Source organism: Homarus americanus, unplaced genomic scaffold (assembly GCF_018991925.1).
Source record: "Homarus americanus isolate GMGI-L3 unplaced genomic scaffold, GMGI_Hamer_2.0 scaffold24922, whole genome shotgun sequence".
Lineage (NCBI taxonomy): Eukaryota > Metazoa > Arthropoda > Malacostraca > Decapoda > Nephropidae > Homarus > Homarus americanus.
In genome coordinates this window covers 4,076,065-4,098,926 of record NW_024722610.1, presented here as the reverse complement: position 1 = coordinate 4,098,926, position 22,862 = coordinate 4,076,065, and the positions used below count along the sequence as shown (strand labels likewise).

The following is a 22,862-nucleotide window of genomic DNA, read 5'->3' as shown; positions in this document are numbered from 1 at the left end:
CTAGAAGCATTACAGGGCACATCTTCCCCAACGAAGCTCCTGCACATCTACCTCCTTCCAACACGCTGACATTCACCGAACGTGTCTACTGAGCAGCTCCCCACCACACGGCACCCAGCACCAGACTGCACCACACACACACACATCCATCCACCACACAACCACAAACATCCAACTTCACACACCACAACCACCTGCACCACACACCAAACCACCTGCACCACACATACCACATCCACTCCACCACACACACACTACAACCTGCACCACACCACCTCACCACCTGCAACCACACACAAACCACCATCCAATTGCACACTCACAACCACCTGCACCACACCACACTACACCCATCTGCACCACACCACAAACCACCTGCACCACACACAAACCACAAACCACCTGCACCACACACACCACAAACCACCTGCACCACACACACCCCACAACCACCTGCACCACACACACCCCAACCCACCTGCAACCACACACCCCAACTGCAACACACACACCACACCCACCCCAACACACACACCCAAACCCACCTGCACCACACCACACCACAATCCAACTGCAACCACACACTGCCAACCATACACACTGTCTCTACAACACTCCTGCAACCACACACACCACAACCACCTGCAACTCACCACACCCAATCTGCACCACACACACCACACCACTGCACCACACACACCACACCACTCCACCACACACACCACCAACCACTCTGCACCACACCACACCACACCCACCTGCACCACACACCCACCCTGCACCACACACACCACACCCACCTGCACCACACACACCAGCCACACCACCTGCACCACACACACCACACACCACCTGCACCACACACACCACCCACCTGGCACCACACACACCCACCTGGCACACACACACCACAAACCACACCTGCACCAACAACACCACATCCACCTGCACCACACACACCACCACCCACCACACACACTACACCACCTGCACCACACACACCACAACCACTCCACCACACACACCACACCCACCTGCACCACACACCACTGAACCACACCTGCACCACACACACCACAACCACCTGCACCACACACCACAACCACCTGCACCACACACACCACCCAGTCTCCACCACACACTCACCACACCCACCTGCACCACACACACCACACATCCACCTCCACCACACACACCACAAACCACTGCAACCACACACACCACACACCACCTGCACCCCACACACCACAAACCACCCACCACCACATCACACCACAAACCACCTGCACCACACACACACCACACTACCTGCACCACACACACACCACACACCACTGGAACCCCACACACCAGACCACCCACCACACACACTACACACCACCTGCACCACACAGCCACCACAAATCCCACCTGCACCACACACAGACCACACTCCACCCTGCACAATCCACACCACAACCACTCTGCACCACACACACCACAACCACCTGCACCACACACACCACACAAACCACCTGCACCACACACACCACAAACCCAATCACACACACCCCACAAACCAACTCCACCCCACACACCACAAACCCACCTGCACCACACACACACCACAAACCACCCACCACACACACACCACACCCACCCAATAAACACACACACCAACCACCTGCACCACACACACCACACAAACCACCTTCCACCACACACACACCACACCACTCTGCACACACACAACCACCTGCACCACACACACTACAACCACCTCCACCACACACACCACACCCACCTGCACACACACACACAACCACTCTGCACACACACACACCACACCACACCTCAGCACCACACACCACAAATCCACCCTGCACCACACACACACCTCACAAACCACCTGCATCACACACACCACCCACCTGCACCACACCACACCCCACAAACCACCACACTCACAACCACCTGCACCACACATACCAAACCAATCCACCACACACACACACCCCACAAACCACCTGCACACACACACCACAACCACCTGCAACCACACACCACCACTCCACCACACACACCACAAACCACTCACCACACACACCACAACCACCCTCCACCACACACCAACAAACCACCTGCACCACACACACCACAACCACCTGCACCACACACACCACAAACCACCCACACACACCACAAACCACCTGCACCACACACACACCAAACCACACTCCACACACACCACACACCACCTGCACACACACACCACAAATCCACCTGCACCACACACACACCACAAACCACCTGCACCACACACACACACTACAACCCCTCCACCACACACACCACAAACACCTGCACCACACACCACAAACCACCTCCCACCACACATCCCACCTGCACCACACACACCACAAACCACCTGCACCACACACACTACAAACCCCTGCACCACACCAACTCACAAACCACTCCACCACACACACCACAACCACCACACCACAAACCACCTGCACCTCACACACACCACAAACCACCTGCACCACACACACCACAACCCACCCTCCACCACACACACTCCACTCCACCACACACACCACCAGAACCCACCCACACACACCAAACCACCTCCACCACACACACCACAAACCACCTGCACCACCACCACACTAACACAATCCACCTGCAACCACACACACACCACAACCACCTGCACCACACACCTCACAAACCACCCACCACACACACCACAAACCACCTGCACCACACACACCAAACCACCTGCACCACACACACACCAACCACCCACCACACACACCACATCCACCCTCCACCACACACACACCACAAACCCACACACCCCACCTGCACCACACCACACCACACCCCACCTGCACCACACACACCACAAACCAACTCCACCCCACACACACCACACACAACCCACCTGCACCACACCACTGACCACAAACCAACTCCACCACACACACCACAAACCACCTGCACCACACACACCACAAACCAACTCCACCACACACACACCACAAACCACCTGCACCACACACACCACAACCAACTCCACCACACCACACACCACAACCCACCCTGCACCACACACACACCACAAACCACCTGCACCACACCACACCCAAACCAACTCCCACCTGTACCACAACCAAACCACTCTTGCACCACACACCACAACCACCTCTGCACCACACACACACTACAACCACTCTGCACCACACACTACAACCACCTGCACCACACACACACACCACAAACCACCCTCCACCACACACGCCACAACCACTCTGCACCACACACCCACACCCACCTGCACCACACACACTACACCACTCTCCACCACACACACCAAACCACCTGCACCACACACACTACAACCACCTGCACACACACACACCACAAACCACACCTCCACCACACCCACCACACCTGCACCACACACACACCACAAACCACCTGCACCACACACTACAAATCCACTCTGCACCACACACCAACCACCTTGCACCCCACACACCACAACCACCCACCACACACACCACAAACCACCTGCACCACACACACACCACAATCCACCTGCACCACACACACCCACACCCCACCTGCACCACACACACCACAAACCCACACACACCACAACCACCTGCACCACACACACCACAACCACACACACACCACACCACCTGCACCACCACCACACCCCACACAAACCACCTGCACCACACACACCACAACCACCTGCGCCCACACACTACAAACCACCTGCACCACACACACCACAAACTCTGCACCACACACCACAACCACCCTGCACCACACACACACACTACAAACCAATCTGCACCACACACACACCACCCCTCCACCACACACACTACACCCACTCTGCAACACACACACCACAACCACCTGCACCCACACTACAAACCACACCCCCTGCACCACACACACACCACAACCACCTGCACCACACACACTACAAACCACCTGCACCACACACACCCTCACAAACCACTCCACCACACACACCACAACCCACCTGCACCACACACACCACAACCACCCAAACACACACACCACAAACCACCCACACACACACACCACAAACCACCCTCCACCACACACACCTCACAAACCACCTGCAAACACACACACCACAACCACTCTGCACCACACACACCACCTCCACCACACACACCACAACCACCTGCACCACACACCACAAACCACCCTCCACCACACACACACCACAAACCACCTGCACCACACACACCACAAACCACCTGCACCACACACACCACAAACCACCAACCACACACACCAGCCAAACCACCTCCACCACACACACCACAACCACCCACCACACACACACCACAAACCACCTGCACCACACCACACCACAAACCACTGCACCACACACCACAAACCAACTCCACCACACACACCACAAACCACCTCCACACACACACCACAACCACTCCACCACACACACTACAACCACCTGCACCACACACACTAACCCACCTGCACCACACACACACCTGCAACCACTCTGCACCACACCACAAATCCACCCTCCACACACACACCACAACCACCTGCACCACACACACCACAACCACCTGCACCACACACACCACAAACCACCTCCACCACACACACAATTCACAAACCAACTCCACCACACACACCACACAAACCACCTCCACCACACACACCACAAACCAATCTGCACCACACACACCACAAACCCACCACACACACACCACAACCACCTGCACCCACACACACCACAAACCACCTCCACCACACACACCCACAAACCACCTGCACCACACACCTCACAACCACTCTGCACCACACACACCACAAACCACCCTGCACCACACACACACACACCCACCCTGCACCACACACACACCACAAACCACCCCCACCACACACACACCACAAACCACCTGCACCACACACACACAACCACCTCCACACACACACACCCTCACACACCCACCTGCACCACACACACCACAAACCAATCTGCACCACACACACACCACAACCACCTGCACCACACACCACAAACCAACTCCACACACACCACAAACCACACCTGCACCACACACACCACAAACCAATCTCCACCACACACACCACACCCACCTGCACCACACACACCACAACCACCTGCACCACACACTACAAACCACCTCCACCACACACCACAAACCACTCTGCACCACACACACCACAAACCACCTCCACCACACACACTGCAACCACACTCTGCACCACACACACCACACCACTCTGCACCACACACACTACAATCCACCCTCCACCACACACACCACAAACCACCTCTCACCACACACACCACACCTGCACCACACACACCACAACCACCTGCACCACACACACCACAAACCACCCGCACCACACACACCACAACCCTCTGCACCACACACACCACACAACCACCTCCACCACACACACCACACCCACCTGCACCACACACACTACAAACCACCTGCACCACACACACTACAACCACCTGCACCACACACACTACAACCACCTGCACCACCACACACACTACAACCACCTGCACCACACACACTCACAAACCACCTGCACCACACACACCACAAACCACCTGCACCACACACACCACAAACCACCTGCACCACACACACACACAAACCACTCCACCAGCCACCACACCCTCCAAACCACACTCCACCACACACACCACAACCACCTGCACCACACACACACCACAACTCCACTCCACCACACACACCACAAACCACCTGCACCACACACACCAACCCACCTCAACCACACACACCTAAACCACTCCACACACTACAACCACCTGCACCACACACACACCACACCCACCTGCACCACACACACCACAACCACCTGCACCACACACACCTGCCAAACCACTTGGCACCACACACACTCACAAACCACCTGCACCACACACACCACAAACCACCTGCACCCACACACACCACAAACCACCCTGCACCACACACACCACAACCACCCTCCACCACACACACCACAACCACCTGCACCACACACACCACAACCAACTGCACCACACACACACCACAAACCACCTGCACCACACACACCACAAACCACCTGCACCACACACCACAACCACCTCCACCACACACACCACAAACCCACTCTGCACCACACCACACACCACAAACCACCTGCACCACACACACCACAACCACCTCCACCACACACACCACAACCCACCTGCACCACACACACTACAACCACTCTGCACCACACACACCACAACCACTGCACCACACACACACCACACCCACCTGCACCACACACTACAAACCACCTCCACCACACACACCACACCCACCTGCACCACACACACCAAACCACCTCCACCACACCAAACCACCCAATCTCAACCACACCACAAACCAATCTCCACCACACACACCACAAACCACCTCCACACACACACCACAAACCACCTCCACCCACACACACCACAAACCACCTGCACCACACACACCAAACCACCTCCACCACCACACACCACAACCACCTGCACCACACTCACACTACACCCACTCTGCACCACACACACCACCTCCACCACACACACCCACTCCACCACACACCACCTCCATCACACACCACCTCCACCAACAAACCACCTCGACAACACACCCCACCACCCTCCACCACACACCACCTCCACCACACACCACCTCCACAACACACTCCCACACCTCCACCACACACCACCTCCACCACACTCCACCCCCCACCACACACCACCTCCACCACACACACTACTCCACCACACACCACCTCACCACACACCCCACCTCCACCACACCCCACCTCCACCACACCCCCACCCACCACACACCACTCCACCACACCCCACCTCCACCACACCCCACCACCACCACACACCACCTCCACCCCACACACCTCCACCACACACCACCCCACCACACACCATCTCCACCACACCCACCTCCACCACACACACTTGCACCACACACCACGCCACCACACACACCACCCACCACACACCACTCCACCACACACCACCCCCACAACACACTTTCTACCCTCCACCACCACACCACTCCACCACACACCACTCCACCACACCACCTCCACCACACACCACTCACCACACACTACTCCACCACACACCACTGCACCACACCACCTCCACACAACCTCCACCACACACACCTCCACCACACACCACCCCACCACACACCACCTCCACCACACACCCCCCCACCACACGCACCACTTGCACCACACACCCACCACACACCCCACCCACCACACACCACCTAACCACACACACCACCACCCACACACACCACCCACACACACCACTTGCACCACACACCACCACCCCACACACTCACGCCACCACCACACCACCTCCACCACACCAGCCACCACACACCACCTCCACCCCCACACCCCCATCACACCCCACCTCCACCACACCCCACCACACACCCTCTCCACCACTACCTCCACCACACCCCACCACCACCACACACCACCTCCACCACACACTCTGCACCACACACCCTCCACACACACCACCTCCACCCCACATCCCATCTCCACCACACTCCCATCCCACCACACTCACTCCCCACACACACCTTGCCACCACACACTACCTCCACCACACTCCTCCACCACGCACTACCTCCACCACACTCTATCTCCACCACACACTACCTCCACCACACACTATCTCCACCACACACTTGCTACCCTCCACTCACCACCCTCACACAACATCTTTTTGCTTGTGGTTTTAAAATAGGTTGAGGCCAGAGGTTGACGCTGGCACCACAACACGAAGCGAACTAAATGGCACCGCTTCCCTGAGCACTATATTGCTCCCCGCTGTTTCTGCACGAGTACATAGGGTACATAGTTGGGTCACCAGAGCCACGGTCATTTGAAGTTAATGTGAAAGTTTACTTTTTGTTATCGACGTGATGGTTGGAATATAGACAAAAATTTTAGTTGGAGTGGACATCGATCAAACCCTATGGATGTACTAGGGTTCGTGGGCACCTTTACCCCCCCCCCCCCAATTGCGGTTAATTTTTTAAACGGCTCTAACTATTTAATGTACTACTAAAAAAACAACATGTTAGATGTCTCTGGATTCCTCTCAGGAAGAAGAAACTTTTATAGTGCGTCGAGGTCGCCATTTTGAAGTTATATTGTCACCTATATAATTTCTGAAATCAGTACAAAAATGTTATTTAAGGGTCGCAATATAATTGGACACACTTTAGTCCTGGAAGTGCTATAGTTATATATCTATTTTTTATTGGACTCATTTTCTAAAACAAAAATTCTTTCTGAAGATTGCAGACAGGCAATTACCAAAGTTAGCTAATTACGAAATCATATTCACTGAAAGTCCACTAATCTAAACAATTATGCTTAAAGACATCAACTAACATCTCTTAAAACACGATATCTTATTAAATACAATTGCACTTACACAAACGTGTACATTTCAGTTTTTCTCTCATGCCTCGACACTTTGAACATAGAGTTTTGCAAGAACATTTAACATCAACACTGAAGATCTTGTTGGCTAGAGGCAGTGTTATCTAGATGGGGACCAGCTTCCCGTCATTTATCATCCATCCCTGCTCCTCTGGATTCTCGTCGGGCATATGTGTCAAATGGGTTGAGATCCAGATACTTCCTTGAAAGACACTTCCCTTCAAATGTCGGAAACTGAAACAGGAAAATTCCTGTTCCAGGGAATGAAATAGTTGTTGTCCTAGATGTGGGATTGTGATCTAGGTTATCAAGTGTTGCAACTGTAAAGATGTTCTGCCTTAGATTTGTGGGACTTAAGATGTCTTTCTCTATCTTTACTTCTTCGGCAATAGCTCGACCAAATGCAGCTTCAATGGCGAGGAGAGTTTGGAATGACACACTCAGACAATGTTCATGTAGGAGTTGAACTAACTTTTGGCTCCGTGTTTGAGAATATAATCTAAGTGATATAAAGACTGTGAGAGGAGGCATACACGTCACATTTGTTGGGAGACAAGACACATGACTTAAACTGAGGGTCTTCATCTTTGATGGAAAAGTTGACTCTTCACATCCATCAGGAAATGACCTTTACAACTGACTTACGAAGAATAGCTGCGGCCAACAATAATATACGTGATTGTTCTTCAGGGGCTTTGCACGCATTTGAAATTACTTCCCTAACTCATTTGAAGCAGGCAAGGGATACTCTATCCTAAGTCCCTTATACGTTTTCCATTCTGGGAAAAGTTCAAGTACTGCTTTCTTTAAAAGGGTTCTGTTCACAGTCTTGTCAATCCCATGTTTTTTCAGTCTGACTCATCACTTCTGTCAATTCCTTCAATGCAAAAACTCGGATGCCTGTATCTACATCTTCTTTCATGAGCTGAAACACATCATTTATGACCATTACCTGGTCATCGCAAGGGGCCCCTACAATACGATCTTCCCTTAAAGAAACAGCTTTGTCATGAATTTCCTTGGCAAGAGCAACCTTTTTCGAAGGAGTGATCAGATGCAGTTGTCTTTTCACAAAAAGAAAGGCACACATCTTCATTTGCAGCTGACGTGTTCCTTCTGCGTCTTTTTTGTGTACAAGTTTCCTGTATTGAATAACGTTTCGTAGCACGATCCAGTACTGTAGCCTTGTGCAGATTACATGTCTTGTGTCAGGACGCACAATTGTTTCTTAGCGTCCCTTCACCAGAAAGCTTTTAGTTATGGTGAGGAGCAGCATTGACATCTGTGAACTGATGGGCAAGGCTCTTATTATTTTGTAAGCATTCTCTCCGCGGGTAGCTGTGGGATTTGAGAAAGGACACACAAGTTTTTCGTCTGTTTTCTTTTGCCACGGGATACACAATTCAAAGTTTATAATTTTCTTCACAACCTGTTCTTGGAAAGAGAGAATAAAGACGTTGATCTTTTTATTTCAGAATGGCGACCTGTAATATATGCATAGAACATAAAAGTTTCCTCTCCCCAAGAAGAATTCAGGTACCTAATATGTTTAATCAGAGTAATCCATTAAATAGTTATAGCCGTTTAAATAGATTACCCCGCGTGGGAGGAGGAGGGTTAACTGCCCACGTACCGCCATGGGGGTGGGGGCGTGGGGTTTGATCGCTGTCCACTTCGACTAAAATTGTTGTTTATGTTCCAACCTTCAAGTTGGCATCAAAAAGTAAACTTTTACATTAACTTAAAATAACAGCAAATTTTTACCATATAACCCATTCTCCACCAGCTTGTCTTGTGTTTCTGTCCGTTCGTTCATTCAAGTGTTGCAAATAAAGACATTAACTCCTAGTAATATACTGTACGAACTTGGGAGATGTTTTTAATATCTTGTATCATTATTGTCAAGTGTTTTGGCTATTTTGTATCCTAGGAATTTGATGTGACACGGCGGGGGATCTTGGCCATCTTGACTGAAACTGACCTTGTAGACGACTTAGAGGCGTTGTGGGTGACGGGGGTAATATTATGCTTGGCTCGGGAGAAGGTGAGGGGATTTTGTCCAAGGTTAAAGAGGGTCCATTTTGTCCAGCGATGGGGTTGGTGAATATTTTGTCCAGGGATGATTGGTAGGTATGTTGTCCAAGGTTGGGATAGGTGGAGATTATGTCTAGTGTTAAGGGAGGTGAATATTTTATCCAGGGTTAACGGTGGTTAGTATTTTGCCCGGTTAGGTTAGGTGTGGTTAGGTTAGGTTAGGATAGGATAGGATAGTTCAGGTTTGATTTGGTTAGGTCAGGATAGGATAGGATAGTTCAGGTTTGGTTTGGTTAGGTTAGGCTAGGTTAGGTTAGGCTAGGTTAGGATAGTTCAGGTTAAGTTATATTAGGTTAAAGGGGTCATGTACTTACTTCGCAACCAACACTCACATGCTAAGTAGGTTAACACAGGCTTAGGTTAAGCTAACTGGGGATTGGGTTACGTTGCTTTACTCCGAGTTCGTTGAGATACATTAGGTTAAGTCAGGTTAGTTTAGGATAGTTCAGGTTCGGTTAGGATAGTTCAAGTTAGGTTGGGTTAGGATAGGTCAGGTTAGGTTAGGATAGTTCAAGTTAGGTTGGGTTATGATAGGTCAGGTTAGGATAGGTCAGGATAGGTCAGGTTAGGTTAGGATAGGTCAGGTTAGGTTAGGATAGGTCAGGTTAGGTTAGGATAGTTCAAGTTAGGTTGGGTTATGATAGGTCAGGTTAGGATAGGTCAGGTTAGGTCAGGTTAGGTTAGGATAGGTCAACGTAGAGTTGGTATACTATAGATTACGTTAGTCCAGTCAGATACAGTCGCGGACAAAAGTTCGCTCTCCGTGGTGAAGCTGAATCAGGGGAATGTGTTCGTCCGCCACAAATATGACTTCCTCTCGATAATTTCCATAAATTCATTGGACTGACTTCCCTTATCGTGTTCAGGACCTTAAAATACTGTACTGTTCGTGTTGGTCACTCAAGCGCGTCTTGTGTATTATTATTATGATTTTTATTCATTATTTTTTTTGGGGGTGGGGGTGTCGAAAAATTAGTTTATTTCTTTCTTTATTTATTTTATGTATTTATTTATTTATTTTTTATTTTGCGGTGTATGAAAACAATCCCTGTATTTTTTTTTAAAGGTTCATGTATATTTTTGTATGATTTATATTGTAGTGGTGTAAAGGACGTGTGGTGATTTGTTTATCTGTTGGGATTAAACGTAGATAGGTGGAGGCAGGAAGGGGGTGGAGGAGGTAGATAAGGAGAGAAAACTAGAGATTAAGTGACAGGAAGGAGGAGATAGACGGGTGGAGATAAAGGGGGAAAGGAGAAGATAGACAGAAAGACGGGTAGAGACAATGAGAGGAAGGTGGAGGAGAGAGACAGGTAGAGAGAGGAGGAAGAAGGAGGAGGAGGAGGTAGACAGAGACAGAGGAAGGAAGAGGAGGAGATAGACGGATAGAAAGAGACGGGTTAGGGTGTTAGGTGTCGTCACACAGCCCTGAGGATTACCCGCTCTGTCACCCACGTGTGTCGCCCCTCCTCCCCCCATCACCCCCCCCCCTTCTTCCACACAAGGGGGGAGGAGGGGGCCGTATCAGGTCACAGTGTAGGGACGCACAGGTCTTCAACTCAGGTCAACCATACATTGTCACACACACATATATACTGCATTTTATCATGACACATTACCCAATCTTAGAATCTCACGGTGCATACAACCTGACCTTACCTGACCTAACCTAACCTAACCTAACCTGACCTAGCCTAACCTAACCTGACCTGACCTGACCTGACCTAACCTAATTAATCTAACCAAATGATCATAATATTTTTGGTTGTTAGGACAAGTTAGGTTAGGTTTGGTTGGTTCATGTAATGTGAATTCATAAATAATTGAGTCGTAGCTCCAAGGTTTTCAATTAGGCGTAACATGTGTGTGTGTGTGTGTGTGTGTGTGTGTGTGTGTGTGATCTATACATACACGTAAACGTTAATACAAGTGTGGATTCAGAGTGACGTAAGCAAAATCACTTCGTTTTGAACACATGTGAAACTTGTTTGTTTGTACAACGGACGATGGTCCTTCACACACACACACACACACACACACACAAAACACACAAATGGACGGACGGACGCTCTAGCACACACGGACGGACGGACACACACACACACACACACACACACACACACACACACACACACACACACACACAAACCCACACACACACACACACACTCAAGCACAAAAGTACAGAGTAGACGGACGGACGGACGGATAAATAAGACAAGCGTTTAATGTTTACTATTCTGCCATCAGTATAGAGTAGATGTTGCCTTTTATCTGTTGGAAGTTATTTTGCTCCACATATATAGGAGATCACCTGAAGAATCTGCACCCCAGCATATTTCACGTAAAGATTAACCTAACCTAACCTAACCTAACCTAACTTTACCTAACCTAACTTTACCTAAGTTTACCTAACCTAACTTTACCTAACCTAACCTTACCTAACCTAACCTAACTTTACCTAACCTAACCTAACCTAATCTAACCTACTCTAACCTCACTCACCCAAAGAGTGTTAGGGTGGTTAATCTTTAGGTGACATAAGCTGGGGTACAGATTCTTCAGGTGATCTCATATAGGAAGACAGTTTAAGTTTAATGACTTACATGATGAAAAGATCTTGGAGGTGTTACTTTAACCTAAATGTGTATATTTAAAAACTTCTTATATTTATCTGTACTAAAAATGTACAGTACATCCATAACATACAGCAAGATATGTTAAGAAAGTACCACGAGTATGACCGCTAAAACCATTATATTTTTGACGGACTGAATCAATGTAGCTTAATCAAACCCAATAAAACCTAACCAAACCAAAACCATTCTGCATGGTGTCATTAGCTTAGGTTAAGTTCGTATCATCAGGTTAAAAAAAAAGTTAAATGACTTAGCGGTTATGGTCGTGGTATTTGACCAACACTGGCCATTTGCAGTAATCCCCGGGATGGGGACACTTTAGCCAGCGGTGTTGGCGTAGCAGCTCGGATTACCCGGGATCGTAATCCGACTCCGGCAAGTTTACGGCAGGTTGAGAAGAGAGGATGGTCGGTGTCTCGCCCTGAGCTTCCATTCCAGCGACGCCTTCCTCTTGTTTGTAGTTAATGTTACGACTTGTTTTACTGGTGGAACTTTGTTAATCCTTGGTGGAACTTACTACTTGGTTGTATTTTGATGAAACTGTTCAGAGAGATAGGTCAAATGTGTGTGTGACAGCCATCTCTTTATTTTTCCTCCTGTATTGCTTATTCTTCTTCTTTATTCTTCTCTTCCTTCTCTTGTGTGATGTTCGTTTGTGAGATATTATTATTCCTTAATTAATTTTCTTCTCTTACACCTTGTTCACCCGTGAGATATCTCCTGTCTCCCATCACTGTCTCTCACTCGTGATGCACCAATTCTCTCTCTTCATTTTCTGTATTTTTGAGAATATTGTCGCTTTATATTTTTGTTTTCGAAATGGCTTTTGGATGTAGCGAATTTTTGGGGACTGCGTTAGTCAGCCCAATGCACGTCTTTCCTGACTGATTGATTGATATTGTTTTTTACGGTGAGGGAGCCATGACTGTCCCCATACGGTCAACAGTTAATATCACGTACAGACAGTATTTGAGAATCACTGTTAAACCAAACTTGTTTTAAATGTGTGAGTTTTAATTCTGTTTTACCCCCACAATGACAACAGGCGCAGCACTAGTGATAAAAAACTACTGTATATAATGGTATATAATGCCTCGTACTTCTGGGCCCTAACCTAGTCCTATTGATTGGGTTAGGTTAGGTTGTGATCCGATACACACACACACACACACACACACACACACACACATACACACACACACACACACATACATACATACACAGAGGTTCCAACAATAATACCATACTGTGATGGTCTACTCTAGATCTGTGTTCACCATGTCGACACAACACAAGGGCAAATGCGTCTGTGGATATTTAGATCAACATTTAAACAGTTCCAGCACAGTTTCTTAGGTTAGTTTTATTTGTTAATTAACCGACACAGTTTGAATATGTTACTATGGACAATTTAGTCTTTTTTTCCCCGCCGACACAATTTGAAGGTATGTTACAAGGAATGTTTTAGATAGATCAATGTTAACGTTGTAAACCTCTCTGAATTGAATGATCTTTAGATGTTTCTAATAATTATATCTCTTGCCCTTTACAGGTGACCATGGCCGATAAGACTGGGGCAGAACGTGCAATCAAGGAACCTAACCCGGTAATTGATGGTCGCAAGGCTAATGTTAATCTCGCTTACCTGGGCGCCAAACCCAGAGGGCCTGCGGCAGGTGAGGATGCCCTATACGGTTCGTACCTGACGGCGCTCTGTTGACTAACGCCATCCAGCCACCACGCCTCCTCCACCTCCTCCACATTTAGCCTTTCCTCCTCCTCCTCCTCCACCTCCTCCACATTTACCCTTTCCTCCTCCTCCACATTTACCCTTTCCTCCTCCTCCACATTTACCCTTTCCTCCTCCTCCACATTTACCCTTTCCTCCTCCTCCATTTTTCCTTTCCTCTTCTTCCTCCTCACTTACCCTTTCCTCCTCCTCCTTCTCCTACTCCATATTTACTCTCTTTCCTCCTTCTCCTACTCCATATTTACTCTCTTTCTTCATCTTCCTCCTTCTTCACACTCTCCTTCAGTTACCCCTCTCCTCCTCCTCAACTATTTTTCCTTTCCTCTTCTTCCTCCTCACTTACCCTTTCCTCCTCCTCCTTCTCCTACTCCATATTTACTCTCTTTCCTCCTTCTCCTACTCCATATTTACTCTCTTTCTTCATCTTCCTCCTTCTTCACACTCTCCTTCAGTTACCCCTCTCCTCCTCCTCAACTACTATTTATTTCCTCCATCTATATAGTAGTACTCCAGTATCGTCCATCTTGGTTCCTTCACGTCCATAGTAATATGTCTCTTGTGTTGTCATTCACTCCATGTAGGTGACTCTTAATTGTTCCATAGTTCCTCCCTCCTCCCTCCCCATATATTTTAGTGTGTAGTTTTTTTTGCATTTTCTGTCTCTAATGTATTTAATTTCTCACTTTTTCTTTTATTTTTTATTCTCCTTTTTTTCGTTCTTTCACCCCTTCTTCTTTACTCCTTATCCTCTTCTTTCTCTTACCTCGACCTCTTCTTTCATTCCTCATCCTCTTCTTTCACTCTCAACTCTTCTTTCACTCCTCGAGACCTTCTTTCACTCGACCTCTTCTTTCTACCTCCTCAACCTCTTCTTCACTCCCTCATCCCTTCTTTTCACCTCGACCTCTTCTTTCACTCCTCATCCTCTTCTTTCACTCCTCAACCTCTTCTTTCACTCCTCATCCTCTTCTTTCACTCATCATCCTCTTCTTTCACTCCTCGACCTCTTCTTTCACTCCTCAACCTCTTCTTTCACTCCTCATCCTCTTCTTTCACTCCTCAACCTCTTCTTTCACTCCTCATCCTCTTCTTTCACTCCTCATCCTCTTCTTTCACTCCTCATCCTCTTCTTTCCTCTTCTTCATCATCCTCTTCTTTCACCTCGACCTCTTCTTTCACTCCTCACCTCAACCTCTTCTTTCAATCTCATCCTCTTCTTTCACTCTTCTCACCTCATCCTCTTCTTTCACTCTTCCTCATCCTCTTCTTTCACTCCCCAACCTCTTCTTTTCACTCCTCATCACCTCATCTCTTCACCTCAACCCTCTTCTTTCACCTCATCCCTCTTCTTTCACTCCCTCATCCCCTTCTTTTTTCACTCCTCATCCACTCTCAATCTTTCACTCCTCATCCTCTCTCTTCACCTCATCCTCTTCTTCACTCCTCAACCTCTTCTTTCACTCCTCATCCTCTTCTTTCACTCCTCGACCTCTTCTTTCACTCCTCAATCCTCTTCTTTCACTCCTCAACCTCTTCTTTCACTCCTCAACCTCTTCTTTCACTCCTCAACCTCTTCTTTCACTCCTCAACCTCTTCTTTCACTCCTCAACCTCTTCTTTCACTCGTCATCCTCTTCTTTCACTCCTCGACCTCTTCTTTCACTCCTCAACCTCTTCTTTCACTCCTCAACCTCTTCCTTCCTTCATTCCCCCGTGTGGAGAGAGAATGTAGCACTGGTGATACATACACTGTCAGATAAGACTCATCAATGATTCACGCACCAGCACAGAGCATGAGCGTAATTCACTTTGCTCGCTATGTCCGTATTAAAGTGCTAAGTAACTCTAGCTTCAAATTTATAAGTATTAAAGTGGCTTGTTTTTCTAATAGTGTCAAGTGCCTTTAAGTTTCATATGTATATATACCGCTAGGAGGCGTTGTGGCATACGAAGATATGAATAACGTCTGTTTTGATATATATATGACATCGATTTGGTGTCAATTTATGGTGAATATCCTTTTAGAAGGGTCATATAAGGAGTTCAGAGATGGTTTAAAACTCTCTCGGGGGTTCGTGTGTGTGTATAGGAGAGGTAAATTGTATGTTTTATGGAATCAAATATCACTTAGTGTCATGTCACTTATGATCCTTTTAAAAGATAACCTTTATATAGTACACATAAATATTCACCTGGATGGGGTACTTTATTATTTATATATCTAATACTGTATAATATATCCAATCCAGGTGAATATTGGTGCTTAAGGTTGTCAGATGGTTATACTCTGTAGTCAAGAAATAGTTAATGTATTGTACAAAAGACGTTATTTGTATTTGAATTCCTAACACATTCTTAGATTAGTGTCTGGTCAAATGGGCTCTAGTCCTACTGGGCCCCAGCGCTAAGAGGAGCCAGTTATTAAGAGAGCCCATTTCTAAGAGGCCTCAGTCCTATTGGGCCCCGGTGGTTAGGTTAGGTTGGGGCCCATTTGACCTGTTATTATTCAGATAGAAGCTGTCTCCTAACTGTATATTGTATTTATGTGTATATTGTGTATTAACGATGTATTATGAACTGTATTAAGAATGTATTCGTGTTACAACATAGTAGAGATGATGAAGGTAATGTATTTATTAAGAATTTATTCATTAGTGTTGTATTGTAACACATGCGAGGTGTTATTGATGGTTGAATAATTATACAAGTGACATTAACAGGTAAGGTAAACAGTGGCTATTAACTGACTAACCTAACTGACTGACCTAATTGACTGACCTAAAGATTAACCACCCTAACACTATCTGGGGGAGTGAGGTTAGGTTTGGTTAGTGTTAGGGTAGTTAACCTTATGGTGAAGTAAGCAGGAGTGCAGTATCTTCAGGTGATCTGAGTTAAACGTTGGGAATGTAAGAAAATTTGTGTAAAAGAGTTAAAAGCTAAGAATGTAAAAAAAGTTAAAAAGCTAAGAGTGTAAAAAAAATTCACATTAAAAAGCTAAAATGAAGTATGTAAAACAGCAGTGTAAAAAAATTTAAAGCTAGGAATGTAAAAAAGTGTAAAAGCGTTAAAAGCTAAGGATATATAAAAAAAGACCCAAGAGCTAAGTATACAAAATAAAAAAAACAGCTCTGCAAAAAAGTTCGGTCCAAATAGTTCGACATTTTTGTAAGGTATTGGTTGAAAATTTGTAACTGATAATAAATAAAAAAAAATAGAAAATGTGATGAATGTTTGAGGTGGAAGAGTCCTCAGGTTAACCCCGAGTAGCAGAGTGACACCGTGTCCCCTTATGTATAGCCACGTGACCTTTATCATCCCCCACCCCTCAGATGACCACGTAAACTGTACCTTATGTACCCCGTAGATAGGCCAACACGTGCTGGAACCCTGTGTATACCCCCTCAACCACCACCTCCCCGGATGGACCACCACGTGTACATGCGTGTCCGGGCTCAGCGTCGCGTGTGGAGGGGTCGTGAACGGTATAAAGTAGACTGGAAAAGTGTATCATGATTTTAGTGAGTGTTGGCGCGTGTACACTAGTGGCGCCAAGTGGTGGGTTACCGGCATATATTGGCCAGCAGCAAAAGGAGCAATTATTTATGCTCGGCGCCATTACCTTGCGAGTAGTCAACTTTATGCTTAGTTGACTGTGTTATATATATATATATATATATATATATATATATATATATATATATATATATATATATATATATATATATATATATATATATATATATATATATATATATATATATATATATATATATATCCCCTTTGTTATATGCTATACCTATATGTATAGTATACACCTGGCTATATGCGGAACTTCTATGCATTGATCCGTTAATGAGTTGACTATATTAGTTATGCATGGCGCTATTATACTCTTTGCTATACGGAACATTTACATCGACCTATTAAAGAGTTGACCATATTATCTCTTGCTATATATGGCTTTATCCAGCTCTATAATGCTATACGGAACATTTACATCGACCTATTAAAGAGTTGACCATATTATCCCTTGCTATATATGGCTTTATCCAGCTCTATAATGCTATACGGACCATTTACATCGACCTATTAAAGAGTTGACCATATTATCCCTTGCTATATATGGCTTTATCCAGCTCTATAATGCTATACGGACCATTTACATCGACCTATTAAAGAGTTGACCATATTATCCCTTGCTATATATGGCTTTATCCAGCTCTATAATGCTATACGGAACATTTACATCGACCTATTAAAGAGTTGACCATATTCTCCCTTGCTACATATGGCTTTATCCAGCTCTATAATGTTATACGGAACATTTACATCGACCTATTAAAGAGTTGACCATATTTTCCCTTGCTAACCTAACCTAACCTAACCTAACCTAACCTTGCCATACATAATTTTTTTTCGTCGATTTATTCCGATCTATAAGTTCTCATAACGATCTTGATCTTAGAGACTGCTATAGTAAACACAAAAGGTCAAATTTATAAAAGGTCAAACTTGTCTGTTTAGTGATACCATGATAATGACGTTTTTGGGCCCCGATGACGCTAATATCGGGCTCTTTACGTGTGACTCTCAAGCCTAAAAGAAGTTCAGTAGTGTATTATGTTTCGTGGGGGATGACGCAGATAAGTAACGTTTTTTGACTGGCTGTATTTAAGACATCTGCCTGACTTAACCTAACCTAACCTTTTATTTTGGTTGTGTTTAATTTATCGTTGTTTCGTGACTGACTGACCGACCGACAGTATTTATTACCCATGAGGGAGTTTTGTTTATATATATATACAATATAATCTCACTTTATGCTGTACAGTCCAAGCGGGGTGTATACTGACAATATTTTCGTGAACCTGTAAGTGTGGGAGGGGGGGGGGATGGTGTTTAATTAACAGATTTGAAGACAACATTAAATTATGCAGTACAGTTTCTCGCGACAACACTGTACAGTATATCAAGCTATAAAACATAAGAATATAATAATAATTTTCAACTTGGTAAAAAAAAAATTCTATAGCTTCATATGTTACATTGATATACATGGGTTTTATTACTAGTCTATGGCAATTTGATATTTTTTCCAATTAATTTTCGAGGCGAGGTGACCAATGTTGTAGGGGCCCGGTGACTGAGAACCCCCTACTGTACACTAACGGTGGGGGATAAACACAGGTAGGATCAATTATTATGGATCAACCTTGATTATCGCCACAGTATATGAGAGAGTGAGTGAGTGATAATCGCAATATACACGGGGCAGTGATCGCGTGCTAACAGTCAAACACTTCTGGATTAAAAGGGTGTGGCTTATACAGAGACTCGTGTGGGATATTTTGTTTATTTTTGTAGAGAATGCCAAAGTGTGTGTGTGTGTGTGTGAGTGAGTGAACCATCTCACTTGACGAAGGCCTTGGCACCACACGAAAACGTTATGGGTCATGTTATCTGTGCATGTGTAGTGAACCACGTAGGATATAAATTGTACCAAAGTTCATTAGGTTAGGTTAGGTTTAGTTAGGTTAGGTTAGTGTTAGGGTGGTTAATCTTCAGGTGAAATAAGCTTGGGTTGAGATTCCTCAGGTGATCCCAAAACTATATTAAGATTCGGACCTCAATCGTCAGAGGGTGTCATCATGAAACTACCTGGGGAGTGGTGTGGTGAGGGACGGTGTGGTGAGGGATGGTGTGGTGAGGGGACGGTGTGGTGAGGGACGGTGTGGTGAGGAGGTGTGGTGAGGGACGGTGGGTGAGGGATTGCAGGAGGGGACGATGTGGTGAGGACGGTGTGTGGTGAGGGACGGTGGTGAGGGACGGTGTGTGAGGGACGGTGTGTGGTGAGGGACGTGGCGGGACGGTGTGGTGAGGGACGGTGTGGTGAGGGATGGTGGCGGTGTGGCGAGGGACGGTGTGGTGAGGGATTGTGTATGAGGGACGGTGTTGGGGACGGTGTGGGTGAGGGGACGGTGGTGTGGTGAGGGACGGTGTGGTGGAGGTTGGCAGGGGAGGACGGTGTGGTGAGGACGGTGTGGTGAGGGACGGTGTGGTGAGGGACGGTGTGGTGAGGGATGGTGTGGTGAGGGACGGTGTGGCGGAGGGACGGTGTGGCGAGGGACGGTGTGGCGAGGGATGGTGGCGAGGACGGTGTGAGGGACGGTGTGGTGAGGGATGGTGTGGCGAGGGACGGTGTGGTGAGGGACGGTGTGGTGAGGGATGGTGTGGCGAGGGACGAGTTCGAAGAGGAACATGTTTTGTGGATCACGTGAACATTAGGCACATAAGTTAGGGTACTAGTGTGACGGGGTACAGGTGTAGCTACAAATGTAAAAGGTAATGCTGGACACGTGTTAGTGAGTGACAAGTGTTCTCTCTAGATCACATGTGCCCCCTCAGGTGTGGCCCTCGGTGTATTCTACAAGTGTGGCCCCGTGGCTCTCTGGTGGGGTCTGAGTGGTCTAGAGGTGTGGCCCTCAGTGTGATCTATAGGTGTGGCCCCATGGAGCCGAGTGGCCCTCAAGTGTGATCGCATTGGCCCTCAGGTGTGGCTTCAATGGCCCTCAGGTGCTATTGAAAACTCGTGAATACTGATGCATTTGGCAACATATGTCGATGCAGCTGTGTGTGTGTGTGTGTACGTGCGTGTATAAACTTCACCCCGGGTCACATTAAACTAGTGAAGTGAGTCACGTGTTGTGGACGTGTTTCATCATTACAAGTCATGTAAGTTGTGGCGCACGTGAGGTGAACAACAGCTTTACCATAACCCTGCATCATTAACACCTATAATTGAACCAGTTGATCGTTGTGCTGTTTATGAGGGTGGGGGGGGAGGCGTTGATTATACGGCCCCTGTCCCCTCTGAGGTTTTAATTATAATTGACTAAAATGGAGTCCACTTTATCAGCGTGATTATGGGAGCCGTAAAGAAGCGAGCTGGTCGTGACGTCATTATATGTTTTTATTACTGAGTGTGTGATTGTTCCTCAGGGAGCCATTGATAACTGAATCCCTGTCCACCCCTCTCACACACACACACACGAACGGATTTGCTATAAACCAAATTATTACCCCCCCTCCCCACACACTCCCCTCTTTCCCTCCCCCTCCTGCCTCCCCCCTCACCCCCCTCCACACTCTCACCCCTCCCCACACCTACCCTCACCCCCCCTCCCTACCCTCACCCCTCACACACTACCCTCCCCCCCCTCCCCACACCTCCCCTCACCCCCTCCCCACACACACTCCCCTCACCCCCCCCTCCCCACACCTCCCCCTCCCCCCCCCTCCCCACACACCCCCCACTACCCCTCCCCACCCTCCCCTCCACCCCCCCCCACCAAACAACAAGGTGCCACCACAGGGCAACAATTGAGTGTCAGCACCGACACATCAACGTATTATACTTAATTTTTGGACCAAGTTATTTGTTTGTTTTGTTTTTCAGACTTTTAATTATAGACAGACAGATATTTAGCCATTGACAACTCATAATGACAATTAAATGCAGACAGGCGGACGGAAATGCAGACAGACAGGCAGGACAGACAGACGGAAATGCAGACAGAGTGACACCTCTGCCCACACCTCCGATTATTAAAAAAGACATGAACCTTTTAATGGTGCAGGAAGTAATGATGAGAGAGAGAGAGAGAGAGAGAGAGAGCAGGGGGTGTTGAGGGCAGGGAGGGAGAGAGGGAGAGAGGGGGGGGATGGGGAGAGGAACAGCTGTCGAGGGTGAGGGGGGGGTGTAAGGAGGGAGGTTGGGGGTGAGGGGAGGGTGGAGTG

General features: G+C 47.5%; 1 protein-coding gene across 6 annotated transcripts in view; it reads left to right on the top strand.

Annotated features, from left to right (window-relative positions):
• Window positions 1-22,862, top strand: part of LOC121862902 (RNA-binding protein 24-B-like) — a 120,751-nt gene that overhangs the window by 31,032 nt on the left and 66,857 nt on the right. For 4 of the 6 annotated variants that reach the window (XM_042361305.1, XM_042361302.1, XM_042361300.1 and 1 more), the window contains exon 2: window positions 14,866-15,007. In XM_042361305.1, the coding sequence (XP_042217239.1) occupies window positions 14,866-15,007 (142 nt within the window). The remainder of the gene's footprint in view (window positions 1-14,865; window positions 15,008-22,862) is intronic. The other 2 variants (XM_042361306.1, XM_042361301.1) reach the window with 1 other exon arrangement.